This window comes from Molothrus aeneus, chromosome 15 (genome assembly GCF_037042795.1).
Source record: "Molothrus aeneus isolate 106 chromosome 15, BPBGC_Maene_1.0, whole genome shotgun sequence".
NCBI lineage: Eukaryota > Metazoa > Chordata > Aves > Passeriformes > Icteridae > Molothrus > Molothrus aeneus.
This window is the reverse complement of record NC_089660.1, coordinates 9,940,549-9,957,610: the sequence shown is the minus strand read 5'-3', so window position 1 is coordinate 9,957,610 and position 17,062 is coordinate 9,940,549. Positions and strand designations below refer to the sequence as shown.

At 51.2% G+C, this 17,062-nt stretch overlaps 1 protein-coding gene across 3 annotated transcripts in view; it reads left to right on the top strand.

Annotated features, from left to right (window-relative positions):
* Nucleotides 1-16,340, top strand: part of TCF7 (transcription factor 7) — a 69,732-nt gene extending 53,392 nt beyond the window's left edge. Inside the window, exons 5-12 of one of the 3 annotated variants that reach the window (XM_066560222.1) lie at nt 504-594; nt 5,026-5,112; nt 6,993-7,103; nt 7,313-7,475; nt 7,672-7,779; nt 10,282-10,330; nt 11,845-11,917; nt 15,814-16,340. In XM_066560222.1, the coding sequence (XP_066416319.1) occupies nt 504-594; nt 5,026-5,112; nt 6,993-7,103; nt 7,313-7,475; nt 7,672-7,779; nt 10,282-10,330; nt 11,845-11,917; nt 15,814-16,105 (974 nt within the window). In that variant the 3' untranslated portion in view covers nt 16,106-16,340. The remainder of the gene's footprint in view (nt 1-503; nt 595-5,025; nt 5,113-6,992; nt 7,104-7,312; nt 7,476-7,671; nt 7,780-10,281; nt 10,331-11,844; nt 11,918-15,813) is intronic. The other 2 variants (XM_066560223.1, XM_066560224.1) reach the window with 2 other exon arrangements.
* Nucleotides 16,341-17,062: the final 722 nt, after the last annotated feature.

Below are 17,062 nucleotides of genomic sequence, written 5' to 3'. Positions count from 1 at the left end.
CAGAGCTGCAGAACGATTGTTTTGAACTCAAATTGCTTAAAATTAAGTTGGAAGTGATGCCTGCTGGAACATCCCCACTGCCTGCTCACAGGAGGTCCTGCAGATGACTGATGGAGAGGGAGCACAGGAATGGCTTTGACCATCCCCTGAGCACCTGAGTGGGCTCTCTGGGGAAGGCAGAGGGATGCCTGGAGTCAGCCAAATCCTTACCAAAGCACGGTGCTCCTTGGCCTCAGGGTGGCATGGAGCACTGTGATGCTTGTGCAAGAGCAAGATGTCTCCTCCACCCCCCCTTATGTCTGTGATTTTGCAGCAATGTGGATGCCCCACCACATCCCCACAGAGAGAAGCACAGGGAACAGCACCCTGCCACTTGGAGATGGTTATTTCATGTGGCTGTCCTCAAGTGCCCAGAGATGGAGCAGCCAGGGGGTTGGGAGCGAGCTGGGTCACCCAGGGAGTGCAGTGCCACGTTCAACTGCTCTCCTTCTGCCTTCTTGCAGGAGTGCACCGTCCTTCCCAGACCTCAGACATCCCTGGTTTCTACCCCCTGCCCCCCGGAGGAGTGGGGCAGATCACGCCGTCGATGGGATGGTGAGTGAGGGACGGCTCACTGAGCCACCCCACCTCTCCTGCTGCTCCCTGTGTCCTCCACAGTGCCTCCCCCAGCTTCTCCCCTCCTGTGTGCTGTGTGAAGAGGGAGGAGAATCCAGCCCTGTCTGTCTTGGAGGTGGGAGCAGACCCATGGAGAGGCTGAAGGTTTCATCCTGGCTGAGGCATCCCTGGAGAGGGGTTACAGCCTGCCCAATGCAAAACTGCCTCCTGCTTTACATCTGTCTGTGTGGATTAGGGAACCCAGAGAGAGCTTCCTACCCACCCCTCCTAATCACAGCACAAGTCTCTTTTTTGAGTAGGAGGTAATTTTCTCCCTCACTGGACTTCTCTGCACAAATAGTGCTTTCCCTGAGCACACCACCAGTGCAGAGTAATCCCGTGGGATGCTCCATCTGCCAGGCCCTGGTGTTTCTTGGGATCTGACACACAGGGAAAGAGTACATCATGGCAGAGACCTGCCAGGAAGCAACCCTGGTACCCACAGCCTGGCCAGCTGGTAACCACTGCCCCAGCTGGCATGGGAAAGGAGAGACCATGAGCTGGAGCACTCCCAAAATGTACCACCTGCATGGGCCAGCCCTGCAGAGCATCCTGCAAAGCACAGCCTGCTGGTAAACCTGCCCTGGGGACACAAGTTAAAAATACACCAGTGTGTTCTCTGTGGTCATTGCCACTGGCTTTTGTCCCTGTGACCATGAGCACACTGAGAGAGCGGGTCTGGCAGGTGCTGCCATGTGGGCATCATCACTCCTCAGGTTAATATTTAATCCCTGCTGAGGATGTAGGGACATGGCAGAGGCTGGCAGGGAGACTGGTGGCTGCAGGTGGCAATTCAGGGTTGCTGGGATGAGGAGAGGGTGCAGGGACAGTGGCCAGATTCCCCCAGTGCCAGTGGATAAAACCCTGGCAAAGCCCAGCAGAGAGCTTCAGGTACAAGAACCTATTGTAGAGTGGGAAAGGGGAAGCTTCTCAAAGCACAAAGTAAAATGCTAGCTTTTGTTTTGTTTTGTTTATGAATTTCATGTTCCAGATATTTAACCACAAGGAAACAGAGAATGAGGCCTTTGATACAGAGTCTGGCTTCAAAGAGATTACATTTTGCCTTCTGTGCTAAATCTGCTACTCTTGGGTGATGATTTAACTCCTCATATGATGTGATTCATCCTCAGGAAAAACAAGGACTGGGGTGACTCTGCTATAACCTGAAAGCAGCAGTTGGAGTGGGGAGAAAGGAGCCTGTTTGTCAAATGGAAGATCCACTCCTGGGTTAGGATGGTGCTGTTCAGACAGCCCTGGGCTCATGAAGGGAGAGCAGTCTGGGTTTTTGTGGAGATTTTGTGGGGCAGTTGGTGGTAGAGAGAGAGCTTTCATGGCTGAGAGCTGCTCCAGCATCCATGGGGTTTGGCATCCTCATCAGATGTCTTCATTAATGGCTTCATTAATAGAGCAGATATGGTAAAGCAGCAAAGGGCCTGACATGCAGCAGCACCTTGAGGCATGTATGTCTAACAGAGTTTTGCTCACTCTTTTCCTTGCCTGAAATGTTTGGAAGAGCCCCAGCCCCACTCGTGTAGTGACCAATCCTCGGCAGAGGCTCAGCACTGCTGTGGGTGGGTGCAGGAGCACTGAAGCCTGGCAGGTTCATGCAGCATCCAGGGGCTGTGTGCCAGGGATGGGTGTGCTGGGGATGGTCATGCCAGGGATGCATCCCAGAGAAGCTGTGGCTGCCCCATCCCTGGAAGTGTCCAAGGCCAGGTTGGATGGGATCTTGAGCAACCTGGGCTAGAGGAAAGTGTCCCTGCCCATGGCAGGGCATTGGAACTGGATGATCTTTAAGGTTCCTCCCAACCCAAACCATTACAGGATTCCATGGTTGTGCTGGTGCCACCAAGTCAGCTGCCAGGCCAGGGCAGCCACACATGGGAAGCAACTTTTCCTCCACAAGCTGGCAGGCAGGAGCTGGGCACAAACTGGTTTTGTTCTCACCGAGCGCTTCAGGAGGAGGAGCTGCAATCACTCTCTCTGTAATTAAGTTGGGATGACAGTCAGATAAAAGCTTCCAAGAGTCCAGTCAAGTGAGTTTTGCTTATGGGAGCCTGGCAGTAAACATTAGCCAGGAACCTGCAAATCGTGTCACTCACCTGTGCCCAGGGCCAAGCTCAGTGGTGCCAGGGCAGCCTCTCCTCCTCCATCCCTCAGCCCTTCACTGAGCCACCCTCCCATCACCAGCTGATCCTCTGCAAACTGGCTGAGAGAGCTGGGGTTGTTCAGCCTGGAGAAGTTTCCAGGGAGGCCTGAGCCCCTTCCTGTACCTAAAAGTAGCTTATAAAAAAGAGGGAGAGGCACTTTTTATATGGGCAGATAGTGATAGGACAAGGGAGAACAGTTTTGAACTAAAAGAGGAAAGTTAGATCAGATGTTGGGAAGTTTTTTACACAGAGGGTGGTAGGTAGTGAGGCCCTGGCACTGATTGCCCAGAGACATTGCAGCTGCCCCATCCCTGTAGGTATTCATGGTCAGGTTGGACAGGGCTTGGAGCAGCTGGATCTAGTGAAAGGTGTCCCTGCCCATGGCAGGAACTTGGAATGAGATGAGCTTTAAGGTTCCTTCCAACCCAAACCAGTAATTCCATGGTATGGGCTGCAGTCGTGCACTCTCAACCATCAGGGACTGATTTTGCAGTTGCTTTAATTTTCATGTCAGAGGGACTTTGGATGAAGCTGCAAGTGCCTGACTCCATTCCCATCCCAATACCCCAGCCCCTGGAGTAACCCAGGTCTCTTCTGGATGAGCTCCAAGTGTTTTCTTGGCCCTGGGGCAGCCGCCTCCACCTTCAAAGGCTGTTTGGGTTTCCCGGTGCTCGGCTGTTTGTTGGTGTGTTTATACCCCCGACATCTGAGGGGTCGGAGAGGGCTCCTGCCTGCCAGGGTGTAAACAGCCCTGGCTGCCTTTCCTGCAGACACATCCCACAGATTTCAGTCCAGCCAGGAGGATTTCGGACAGCAGCAGGAACGTGGGCCTCCTTCCTGCCCAGCGCAGCTCAGGTCTGATGCTGCCCCGCTGTCATTATTCCTCTTCAGGAGAGAAACTTCTCTTTAGCCCAAAAAAATCTCAGGCATCCAGGAGCTTGGGTCCTTCACAGTGCACCACACTTCATGATAATGGACTTTTTGTGGATTATTTTCATCATTAGAGCTGAAAATAGCTAGTCCTGGGTTTAGCTACAGCTCTGTGCAGCCTGGCCAGAGGAGCTCGAGTACCAGCACAGTTGTGAGCACCCCGTTGTGCCCCATCCCTGGAAGTGCTCAAGGCTAGGTGGGATGGGGCTTGGAGCAGCCTGGTCTAGTGGGAGATGTCCCTGCTCATGGCAGGGTGGGTTGGAATGAGATGAGCTTTAAGGTCCCTTCCGACCTAAACCATTCTGTAATTCTATGATCTCCATGTGCAGTTTTAGGCTAGAAGCATCTTTTGGCAGGTTTGCAGAACAATCCAAGGTATTTTTGAGCTATTTCCATATGAAAATGTGGGGGTTCCCTTGCTGGGAACAACAAGGAACTTCCTGCATAGTTATTTTACTATCTCAAAAATAATTTCCAGCCGCAGGTCTGATACATGTCTGGTCCCCAGTATGAAACAGCTTTCAAAAAGAATGCAGGACTGAGATTTTGGCTTCTTTAAAACTGATGGGTGTCCTTAAAAGGGTGTGCTGAGGAAGTCAGAGCATTCCTGAAGCACAAAGGCAGGGTAGCTACCTCCTCTCCAGGCTCCAGGAGTCTCCTGTGCTTGGGGCATCACAGCACCACAGAGCAGATAAAGTTGGAAGTGACCACAGTGGGTGACCTGGTCCAACCTCCCTGCTCAAGCAGAGTTGTTCCAGAGCACATGGCACAGGATTGCATCCAGACCATCCTGGGATATCTCCAGTGAGGGAGGCTCCACACCCTTTCTGATCAACCTGGTCCAGTTCTTGGTCACTGCACAGTAAGGAAGTTTTCCTTGTATTTATCCTCCTGGTGTAGCTTCTTTTGCACCACACAGAGAATCTGAGCAGGCTTTAATTTTTTTTTTTTTTGGTCACACTGTGCTCTTTTGAGCAACTTCTCCTGTACAATAGCAACATCTGATTTTTCAGCATGCCTCTGCACTTCGCATTGTTACCAGGTCAACTCAGAGCTGCAGCATTAGTCAGTACCAGGGACAGAGGGGTTCAGAACTGGATTCAACCTTTGCAGGAAGGCCCAGGTTCTCTCAAAATAACACCCAAAGCCCACACTGCCCCTCAAGCCTAAGGGACATGGAGTGTCCACCCAGCCAGGAGCATCAGTGCTCCGAGTCCCGTTAGCAGAGGGTATCTTTAGGAAACACCCCGTGGCTGTGGATGCTTTATAGACTCTTTCTTCCTGATCCCAGGCAGAGCCAGTCTGTCTATCCGCTCCCGTCATGTGGATTTAGACAGCCGTACTCGTCAGCGCTTTCTGCTGGGGCTTCTTTCTCCAGGTGAGTATCAGCTGTGGCAGACAGGGCAGCTCAGCTGGTCATGCAGCTTGCAGTTTGTGCAGCAGGAGCTTGCAGCAGACCACAGCCACCCAGGGACAGCCACACACCCTTCCCAGGGCAGCCACAGGGACAGAAGGCGCTTTTAGGCAGTGTCTGGTCCAAAGGGTGCTCAGGGGAATATTAAGGATGAAGGATGCACAACGGTTGGGTTTTATTTAGCAGTGCTCTAAAGAGAATAAAAAAACTCCAGCCTTCAGCTCAGCATTGGGAAATGGGTTGGAATCCATTGCTCAGGACTTTGCTCCATGTCACTAACCCTGAATGTGTCCCTGCTGCCACCAGCGCTTTGCTCTGCAGAGATGGATCTGGTTTACTTGGTCTTAGTTTTAAAAGCAGGACAGGAGGGGGCAGTGATTTGCTGCCCTCCCATCAGAACAAGTCATTTCTGTGAGATACAAACACAGCTTCTGCCTTTGAGTGAGCAAAATGCATCACCTGTGATGGGAATCACTAAGCCCAGCTCTTCCAGGTGTGCTGCTGGGCAAAGCCCTCCTGGTTCCATAGGGCCACACCAGCTTCTGCTTCTGCTTCATGTTGTCCTGAAGAGCTGTTAGTGGAGATTTCCCACAGGAAAACCATGCAAACCCTTGCTCAGGCAAGCCCTTAGCCACACAGAAACCTGGATCCATGTAACCCTTAATCCATACAACACTTGATCCATGCAGCCCTTGATCCATGGAGCCCCTTAGCCTTGCTGAAGAGGGGAGGGAGTGTGCCAGCCCTCCTTTCTCACAAGGTATCACCCATTCACAGCCTCAAAAGTGAAGGCAAGAGGAGCTAACGGTTCCCTGTGGAGCCCCAGCAGCCTCCCTGAGCTCCTGCCTGCAGGATTTTGGGGTGGATTTTGCAGCAGTGCTGCTGCAGCCGAGAAAGTACACCTGGCCAGATAAGGATCAGACTGTGCTGGTGGATTAAATTAAACAGCTTTTCTTTTCGTGCCAGCATATCTAATGAACAGTTCATCTCCCCTGGGCAATTCTGCCATCTCAAGCTGCAGTCATAAAGTGGCAAGCTTGGCAAAGCTGACTTTGCTGGCTTTATCCTCCAGAACTTGGGAGAGAGCTAATGAAGCCTGAGAGCTAATGAGACCTCTCGTGATCTCAGCCCATGTTGTGGAGAGCATTGCTTAGGCAAGGTGCACCTCCTAGAGTTGCAGCTGGGTTCATGTTCAGACTTAGTCTATTTCTGTTAAAAGAAAGGTGTGGGGTGGTCCTAATCTCTCCCATCCAAACCCAAACTCCCAAAGGAGTTTGTTGTTCCTTTCTGCAGTGCTAATGAGATAGTGCAGCAATAGAGACCTGAGCAGCTGAAACTGCTGGGTGAAAGCACCCTTGATCTCAGCCAGGCTGGCTCCTGCTGCAGGCGGGTTCCCTCGCTGTGGCACTGGATCCTTTCCATCCACATACCCACAGCTTGACCAGCCGTGCCACAAGGGCGACCCAGGGCTGATGGGCACTGCCTGCCCCTGCCAGCCTGGCAGCACTGTGTGCTTTCCATGTCCTCGCTTTCCGTCTGCTTCGCCGCGTCAGAGCGCGCTCCGAGGGACAGCCTGGCTGTCTGAGGGATGCCCTGGCACTCCGAGGGATGCCCTGGCTGCCTGGCACTCCAAGGGATGCCCTGGCACTCCGAGGGATGCCCTGGCTGCCTGGCACTCCAAGGGATGCCCTGGCACTCCGAGGGATGCCCTGGCTGCCTGGCACTCCAAGGGACGTCCTGGCTGCTCGGCCCTCGCTGTGTCCCCACCTGGCACAGCCCTCTGGCACAGCTCACCCCCTCTCTGTTGCAGCCCTCTGGCACAGCTCACCTGCTCTCTGTTGCAGGTTCACTCACCCTCTCATGCTGGGCTCTGGCATGCACACCACCGGCATCCCACACCCCGCCATTGTGCCCCACTCCGGCAAGCAAGAGATGGAGCACTACGACCGAAACATGTGAGTGGGAAGTGCTGCAGCAGCTCCTCAACTCCCATTTCATCTGTCACTGTCAGTGCTCACACAGGGGGAGGATGGATGGATGGACACTGAGCTGTGCATCTGAGGAGCAAATCTCAGCCCCCGCCCCACTCATGCTGTTGGGTTGTTTTGGGGTTGAGTCTTCTGCTGGCTCTGATGCTGACAGCTCCTTCTTTTGTTCCACCAAGGAAACCTCAGCCAGAACCAAAGAGAGAGAAGGAAGCCAAGAAGCCCACTATTAAGAAGCCCCTGAACGCTTTCATGTTGTATATGAAAGAAATGCGGGCGAAAGTCATCGCTGAGTGCACCCTGAAGGAGAGTGCTGCCATCAACCAGATCTTGGGCAGGAGGGTAAGAGCTCACGGGGCCAGTGTCATCACCTAGTGCCACATCTTTGTCCCTTACAGCTGCTATTTAAATACATAACAAGCATCTGCTCTTATCCCACGGACACAGGGGCTGGGTATGCCCTGGGGTGGGGTGGCTGTGGTGGGCTGGGCTGGCAGGGGACAGCAGGGCCATCCTTCAGTGCTGTTTGTCCTTGCAGTGGCACGCGCTGTCCCGGGAGGAACAGGCCAAGTACTACGAACTGGCTCGCAAGGAACGGCAGCTCCACATGCAGCTCTACCCCGGCTGGTCTGCCAGAGACAACTACGTGAGTGCCCCCTGAGTGCCCCCTGAGTGCCCCCTGAGTGCCCCCGTGCTGGGACCCCCACCGTGGGCACGGCCCACAAGGGCCTGGGGGACTGGCTGGTGTTAACAAACACCTGGTCCTGGAAATGCCATTCCTGGCAGCACAAGAGCCATAGAAATTCACATTTCAGGAGTGTTTTGAACACCTTATTGCCTGTCTGAAGGATGAACGATGTAGCCCCCATCAGCCACAAGCTTTTATTTTCTTATTGTCCAAGCAAATACAAATAGAAAGGAAGAGAAGGTTTTAAGTGCTGTGGATGTATCTTTGGAAATGTAATTTTTTGGAAGGAAACAGCTCTGTGCATCTTGGACAGCAGCTGAGGTATCTGTGAGGGTGGTGAGGCACTGGCATAGGTTGCCCACAGAAGCTGTGGCTGCCCCATCCCTGAAAGTGTTCAAGGAAAAGTTGGACAGGGATTGGAGCAACCTGGGATAGTGAAAAGCATCCCTGCTCATGTCAGGGAGTTGGAACAGGATGTCTTTGAGGTTCCTTTCAACCCAAATAATTCTATGATTCTGTGATTTAAAATAGCAGCTCTTTTTGTAGGGGGCCTTTTCTTGTGACTTTCACAACTGTTTTGATATTACATGCCTAACAAGCTCATCAGTGAACTGAAGCAAAGCACACATAAGTCTTCAGATGTCTGTCCATCCACACATCTCCATCATTTCCCTCACAGACACTTTCTTACCCCTGGGAACTGCACAGTGAGTGCCCATCCTTCCCACACTGACTCCAGCCCTCCTTCCAGAATGACAAAACTCTACCAAGAAAAAGCAGAGGTGATGGGAAGCCACCAGCCCACATTTTGATGGGCACACATCTGGAGGGCATCAGCATTGCTGAGAGCATGGCACCATCTTCCTCCAAGGCCGAGCACATCCTCCATGGAAGTCCCAGTCCTGTATCATCTTCATCTGGTTCCTTGGGGAACCAAGGGGTGGTTCCTTTCTCCAGAGGAGAGATGGTGGGCTCTAAAAGTGCATATTGGTCCTCCCAGCACGGTGAACCAGCTGGTTTGGGTGTTGTTGTTGGAAGAGATGCAGGTTGGAAGAGATGTTGTTGGAAGTTGAGCAGGGATGAGGAGGAGGAGGAGGAATGGAGGTCACTGGTGCAGCACGTGATGCAGAAATCAGGCAGGAAATACAGCTGCTCCCCTCTAAAGGAAAAGCTCACCACAGCTCAGAGCTTTCCACCTTCACTCAAACCACAAGAAGTCATATAAAAAGTCACAGGTCAAAGGCAGCCCTGGGAGCTGCCTGTGCCACACAGCCAGATTTGCTTCCGTGCTGCTGTGCCCTCATTAATCAGCTCATTAGGGGACAAGGGGAGATGCTGCATCTTGTGAATCAGAGAGGCAGTTTGGGGATAAAATAGGACTTTTTTATTTGTGGAAGAAGAATAAGAGATGAGTCCAGAACTGCAAAAGCACTGAAATAGATTAGTACTATTTAAAAATAAATTTGTGGGGATTTCCTAAAACTTTCTTTCCCATTTGGAACCAGGGAATATCAAGAACCAGTTTCAGTTTGGGTATAAGGCACCACATTAAAGCATGTTTTGGAAATAGGGAAGGTTCTAAAATGGACCAAGTGCGTTTTAGAGACACAAGAATATGACAGGAGCATCAGCTATTGATCATACTCTCTCTATTGCATGCAGCAAATCTTGTTCAATTCCATTGATCTTATCAAACATATTAATTAAATCATCAATTCATTAACTAAAGCAATAATGGGTGGGATCCCCAGGTGAGATGCATCAGAGTGGGCTGAAGAGCTCTGGTGGGACCTGCAGAGGTGCTGAGCAGCACAGGCACAGGCACTGGCTTTATTACAGCTGGTTTACATCCACTAACATTTCCCCTCACACTTTCTGACACAGCCTGCACCATAGGTCTGGGTCCTAACTGTGTTTGCAGCACAGTCCTGGACTCATAAAGCAGAGCATGGAGCAGTGGGTTAGGGAGAAAATGGAGCAGATGTGGGGGTAGCAGTGGGGACATGGCTGCCACCACCTCTTGGGTTTATTGCAGTTTCCAAATATGCACAGATCTCACTCAAAGTGCTGAGCCAAAATGCCTGTGGTGCTGGATCTGGGCTCACTGGAAATGAGGGTTTAATTCCTGAGAAAAGGCACAAGCCCAGAATGAATTTGTGCTGTGCAGAAGCCATAGCAAGATCACAAAAACACATTTGGGTTTCTCTTTGAGAGTTCCTCTTGAGTTTCTTCTTAGGAGAGTTGGAATGGGAAGAGGGGAAAGGAAGGGACACTCTCACAGATAAACCTGAGTAGTCCCTTTGCAGCCTCTTCCAGTTCATCTCCTCCTGGAATGGGCTGAGCCAGCTGCACCATGGTATGGGCTGAGCCATCCCCAGCACCCAGTCCGGCCCCAAAAACCCTGCACAGCACCCTCAGTTTTCTGGAGCACAGGTAACAGCCTGTCCTTTGATTTCCTAGGGGAAGAAGAAGAGACGAACACGGGAAAAGCAGCAAGATTCCAGCTCAGGTAAGTGCCTGCAGCCTGGCAGCTGTTCCTGCTTCCCTGCTCAGATGGGAGAATCCAAAGCAGTTGTTGTGTTTTACCATGTTTTCTTTTATTCTTCAGAGCTTAACTAGAGAAATACACACTCATTTTTTAAGCCATGGTAAATTAACATTTCTGTGACTTTTTAATAGGCACGTTTGATTTAGAACATGGGTAGCAAGGGAAAACTGAAAAGACTGGATTTTGGCAAATGTATAATAACTTCATGTAAACTATGACTAAACTTTATCTATTGAGAACATCCAAGGTGAATGTCCCCCTCAGACCTACAGATTATATTAACTAAAGAAAACTCCTCTCAGGTGCATCCATATTGTGTGTGGGATGAAATGTAGTGGCAGGACTGAAGATCATTCATGGGACTACTCCAACTTTGGTTGTCATTTCAAAGTAATGCAGAGTTGAAGCAAAGTCATAATAAACCCCACCTCCCTGTATCACCCTGCCAATTAGAAAAGGCCCTTTTGACAGATTTCAGCTGGTCACAGACACATTCCCATCATCCAAGCTATTCATGTGCTGATTTCTGAAGTATTTCTGCCATAGCATGAATAAATATTATCTGTACCAATCAATATTAGTTAAAAAGGGAGTCATTATCAAGAGATGTGTCTCACTAATACCTTCAGTTTAATTAACCCTGTTGATCTCATTCTGTGCCGAGTTTGATAAGAAGAATACAAGGTTTTAGGCCTTTATGTAGAGTGTATTGAATATTTTTATATATCCTTATATATGTCTTGTCTGTGTGATACAAAAATTAGAATTTCACCTGTTACAGATTGAAAACCAGCTTGTTGTACACAACGAGACATTGATGGTGGTTAAAGAGAGAGGCTGAATCCAGCACAGAAATGTGCTGTTCAGTCTCATTCCCAACACCAGAGAAAAACATGATGTGCCTGAAAGCAAACAGGGCTTCACCCTAATGAGTCCTGTAATTATACAGCAAAACACAGCGGTGTTTTAGGGAAGGCCGTGGAGAACAGCTTTTCCATTAAAACTGGGGGCAGAGTGGAATACCTGGGCCCAGGTCTCCGTGGTGCTAACTCTGCTTTCCGCCTGCTTCTGCAACGTTTCCTCCTCTTCTCTCGGTGCGCAGCCCGTGGTGTCTGCTGGAAGGGCAGGGAGCCGGCAAGGATGCAGATACAGGAGTCAGGCATTGCCTCCGGATTTGGCAGCTTTTCCAGACTTAAGAAATTGGAAGCTGTGAATTTCCCCGTAATTGCCCACGTTTCTCAAAGCTGTTTCCCAAACCACCTCCAGCTGCCAGCAGTGATCACTGATATTTACCTAACGCTCACTTTCTTCCAGGTGGTGCCAGCGCCATTCTGTAGCAGAAAATAATGGGATTGTGGTCTGTTAGTCGTGTGTCACAGTGGCTAAAATGATGTTGCCTCTTTTCTTCCTCGTGCTCCTCCTCCTCTTTGTGCCTCTGCCTTGCCCATTCTCGCCGCGCATGCTTCTGTGTTCAGATCCTGCCTCTCCTAAGAAATGCAGAGCTCGCTTTGGCCTCAACCAACAAACGGACTGGTGCGGCCCGTGCAGGTGTGTATGGCATCTCCTCGCTGCTGGGTGTTCCCGGGACAGGGGTTCAGCTCCACGTGTCCCCCTGCAGCCATCCAGGTGTCCCCCTGCAGCCATCCAGGTGTCCTGCAGCCATCCTGGCACCAGCAGGGGCTGCTCGGTCCCGGCAGGGATGAGCTGTGCTTTGGGCATCCTCAGGAGTTTTCTGAGCTGCAGGGACAGGCTGTTCTCTGGGGTTTTTATCCCTCCCGGGGCAGTGTTGGTTTAGTGCTGTACATATTCCTCAGCTGATAGACTTCCCTGATCTTAAAATTTATTTCCAGGATGGAGACCTCTGTGATCCTTACATGAGGCTTTTTTTTCAAATCACATTAGTGGCACCCTAGGGCTAGCAAGTGAGGATTTAATGGGGTTTTTTTCCTGTTTATAGTGGGCTAACTATGTATTTCAAGATCCATCTCTTCCTGAGCCTTAAATTTTGCAGTACCCACCATGGGTGGGTGGGATAGCCTCAAGCAGCAAAACAGAGCAGTGCTGTGCTCCTCAGGCTCCCAGAGATAGATTTGGTCAAGAAATAGTAAAGTTCACATCAATGAAGTGCTGCTGGGCTCAGAGGGGCTGCAAAGGCAGGCAGGCAGAGAAAGCTCCTGGGAGCTTCTGGATCTGGGTGCCAAAGCACAGAGACCCCAGCTTAGACAGACATTGCAATTTGCAGTTTTACACCAATGCATGAGGGAAAAAGGTGGCAGTAAAGTACTGCTTGATGTGTTCACTTCAGCTTGAAGTGACTAAAATCATTTAGTTGACCCATACCTTGCTGCACCCCAAGCTCCAGTCCCTGTGGCTGAGTCCCCTCCTGCACCTCAGCGTGCCACAACAGCAGAGCTCCCTGTTTGCCTTTTATTCCCTGGGTAGTGTCATCAAGCACCATTTTTAATTGATTAAGAATCCAGGCAGAGCTCCCTTAGTGTCTCATTAACACTTGAATGCCAGAGGGGGCTGCTGGAGTGCCCCATGCCCCCTGCAGCTGTGCTGCCAGGCTGAGTGCCTCACTCTGCCACGGACACTCCTTCCACCTTCCCTCTGCCTCCATTCCAGCTCTGAGCTCAGCTTCTCCTCTGCACGGCTTCCTGATTAACACAGGCTGCTGGAGTGCCTGGGCACCTTGGCATGCTTTTCTGTGTCCCCGTGTAACCCAGCCCTGGCCAGCCAGAGCTGCTCTGCAATTCTGTACTAACTGTGCTGCTGCCACTCGGGGGCTCCTGCCCAGCGGGCTCTGCTCACCCGCGGAGAACAACTTCCCCAGGAGGATTCCCACTCCACAGGAGAGGTTAAACTGGCTAAGACTGGGTGTTCCTGCTCCAGAGCTTTCACACTCCTCCCCCATACCCTGGACAAACACTCCAGGGTGCTGTAGTTTCCAAAGTGAGAGGGATAAGTTCCCTTGAAGAGAGAGGGATAAACACCTTTAGCTGTGTAACACCCACCTCAGCATAGCCCATGGACTGGGCCGTTATCAGCAGTCTGTGGTATCACATGTGGTGTTTTTTCCCCCCTGTAACTTTAAATCAAATCAATCAATGGGCACATTCCTCTAATCTTAAACAGGTCGCTGAAACACTATCCTGCAGCTGCTCCCAACATGTCTCTGGGAAACACAGCTCTTCCTCAGGCTGCTCTCTGGGGAATTACTGCCCATGGAAAATACCCTCAGGTTAAATAGTTCATGTTCCCTATCACATTAATTGGGTCAGCAGGGCTAACATGGCACTGACAGCAGTAACAGCACTGCTCTTGTTCACATCCAGTGCAAGTCATGTTTGATACTGGACTAGTTAATGCTCATCCTCACACTGTCTGGTTTTTCATTAGGCAGATCAAGGACAGCTGTGTGCCCACATTAGGGAGTTCTCCTCAGCTGAGACAGCGAGGCAGGAGCTGGCTGAGAGGTGTTCTTTCACCTGTTCTAGCTGTAAAGGCTCCAGCAGGGGAATTGTCCCTTCAGTACTGTTAAGGTGACATCTTGAGAGCTCTTTTGTTTGAGGATCTATTCTGAGGTGCTCAAGGACCCAAGGCAGGTGACATGAGGGATCTGTCACATGGAGAGAAGGAAAACAGCTCAACAAACACTGAAGACAAGATAGTGTGAGGGACTGACTCTGGACAGCCAGGGGTGGTTAAAACAATCTGGATGTACAAGGTGACACCTGGAACTCGGGATAAATACTGCCAAAATTGTCACAGGATGTGAAGGAATCATGGCCAAACCCAGCTACAGCAAGAATGATGTGTGACTTGTATCTTTGATACCTTCAAATCATAACATACAAACATGTGGGGAACCTGAGTGTTTCTTCCGGGAGGGACTAAAGGAGGCTGGTCCCTGCTCCCTAAGGCAGGTGCTGCTGCCTTAGGGACCTTCCCAGTCCCAGCAGATTTCTTGCTGGAAGAGCAGGGCTGGGGGAGGAGAGCTGCCCCCGATGGGTAAAAACCTGGTCCTGTAAAAACCCCTTTGGGTCAGTAAAGCCATCCCCAGCTGATGAGCTCTGTCACACTCCACAGAATGGAAGCATGGAACTGAGTCAGCACTGCAGGACCATTCTGCCAATCTCTCTCCCTAGTGTCTGCCTGCATTGCACTTTGTACCTGTGCTCCACTTCCCAAGGGAAAGGTCACATCCCAAGGGGAGGTCACAGCCAACACTTCCTCTCCAGGAACCCCATGGGCTGAAGTGTCATTGGTAGCTCTGTCAGGGTTGATTTTCCTTCAGCCCAGTGAGCAGGTGAAAGGTGATCTGCCCTCCAAGGAGCAACAAGTCCTCTGAAGGCCTCAGGACTGTTCCAGTTTTCAAAGCAGGACCTCAGACACCCTCAGACCATCTCCCTCCAGCCAGTCCCAGGCCTTTTCTTTCCCTGTTCCTGAATGGTAGCTGAGCACATTTCTGCTCAGCTGTATCACTCACTGAGTTGTCCTTGGAGGTGGGGATGAATGGGAAGTACACTCACATGCAGACATAGAGCAGAAGAGAAGAGCTGAGAGCTAAGGCCAGGTTGGATGGTACTTGAAGCAACCTCTGGTCTAATGCAAGGTGTCCCTGCCCATGGCAGGGAAGCTGAAATGGGATGAGCAGTAAGGTCCCTTCCAACCCAAACCAGTCCATGGTTCTAGGTAGATAATACTGTGCACAAGGCTAGGAAAGTGCTGGGAAATGAACTCTTGGAACCTTCAGATTTTGGGATGAGAAACGCCAAGGCTGGTGTGAAGAGCAGTGTCCCAGCAGAGCACAGCCTGGGGCTGACGTGCCCTGTGCACACGAATGTCCCATGGGCCCTGCGTGGGCCCTGTGGCAGCTGGGGAGGGGATCCATGGTGGGAATGCTTTAGTCCTAAACTTGTGAGACCCAGGCACCCACACAGAATCCGAGCTGTTGGGTTGGTGGCTGGAGAGGAATGACCTCATGGGTTGGATTTTTATTATTCTTCCAATTTTTTTTTTTTATTTTGGGGGTGTTTATTATTATTTATAAAATTATTTTTAAATTGTATTATTTCACTTTTTTATAATTATTCTCCTTTCACGACTTTGATAATTATTAATTTGGGGGGAGCTTTTTTCTTTTTTTTTCTTTTTTTTTCTTTTCTTTTTTCTTTTTTTGTGTGTGTTTTTATTTTAATCACAATATTTTGGTGTTTACTCCTGTTCCATGCCTTCCTCCTCCTCCTCCTCTCCCTTGGCGGCCGAGCCCCTTCCCGCGGGCCCCGCTGCCCGAGCCCCTTCCCGCGGCCCGCTGGCGCCGCCTGGCGGTGTCCCCGCAGCGCTGCAGCGCCGTCCCGGCCCTGCGGGGATGGGGGACGGCGGCTCCGCGGGGCTGCCGGGACCCTCCCGTTACTCACACAGGCCCCTCTCTGCTGTTCCAGGAGGAAAAAGAAGTGCATTCGGTACCTACAAGGAGAAGGACGCTGTGCCAGCCCAGTTTCTTCCGATGGAAGTGCTATAGACTCCCCTCCATCCCCACCGGACGCACTCCGATGCATCCCCTCCGCCTTCCCGTCAGAGCAGCTCGCAGCCCCCGCCGACCCCGCGCACCGCGACCAGCCCGACCCCTGCCCCGTGTCCGCGCAGCTCCCGCCCGCCTCCGGCCCCTCCAGACCCGGCGCCCGGCGCTCCTCGGCGCCCCCCGCCTACAGCCGCGCCTCCTCGGGGACATAGTCCCTGCCAGCCGCTGGCCACGCCGGGCACTCCGCTCGCCCGCCTGGTTCCGCTGCCCCCGGACGAGGACCAGAGGCACAGCCAAATCCCCATCTCACTGTAAAACATGCAAAGTTTGGCGACAGGATGACTTAAGGATAATGGAAAACTCACTTGGTTGGGGTTTTTTTTTGGAGGGGAGGGGTGATAAAGATAGAAAAGCAATTTCAAAAAAAAAAGGTAAAAAATAAGTACTTGCCAAAAAGTTAAAGTGCTGATGAGTAAACAAGCCTTTTGTCCCTGCCCTGTGATGCTTTTTTTTTGTTTGTTTGGGGTTTTGTTTTGGTTTCTTTTTTACTGCATTATCTCCAAGTGTGGCAGAGAGCAAAGCCACATCCCCAGCTTGCTGCTGTAGGTGGTAGGTGCTGTCAGTCTAACCCTGGCTTCCACTCCCTGCCCTCCGAGCTGCTTCAAAGTGTAGTCACTCACAGATGTCCCATAGCCCTTACACCAAGGAGCTGGAAAAGCTGGAATAGGAGAATTTTTTAAAAGCCCCTATGTCTGAAAAGGAAACAAACCAATACCAGCATTCTGATCTGACCAGGTAAAAGAGAAATTAAATACTTAAAGAGGTGAATTTTTTGAACTTCTTGTTCGAGAACAGGAAGATGTTGTTTGCAGGTAACAGGGATAAATGTCCCATTCCATGGTTGTACAGCAAGGCAGAGGAAAAGGGAGCACCAGCCAGGCACAGGAGCACAAGACCTGCTGCTGGAAAGGCTGACGGTCGCTCAGGGCATCGGGCAGGTGCAGGGTCTGCCCTGCTGTTAGGAATTGTCCTCTGCAGATGTGGACGGTCAGAAATCCCACCAGACAGACTGGCCAAAGCCTCAGAAATCAGTCTGTTGCTTTTGTAGGCTCTGATCGAGCTCTGCACCTCCACAGCAGTGAGCAGGGCAGGGCATGTGGGGAGCCAAC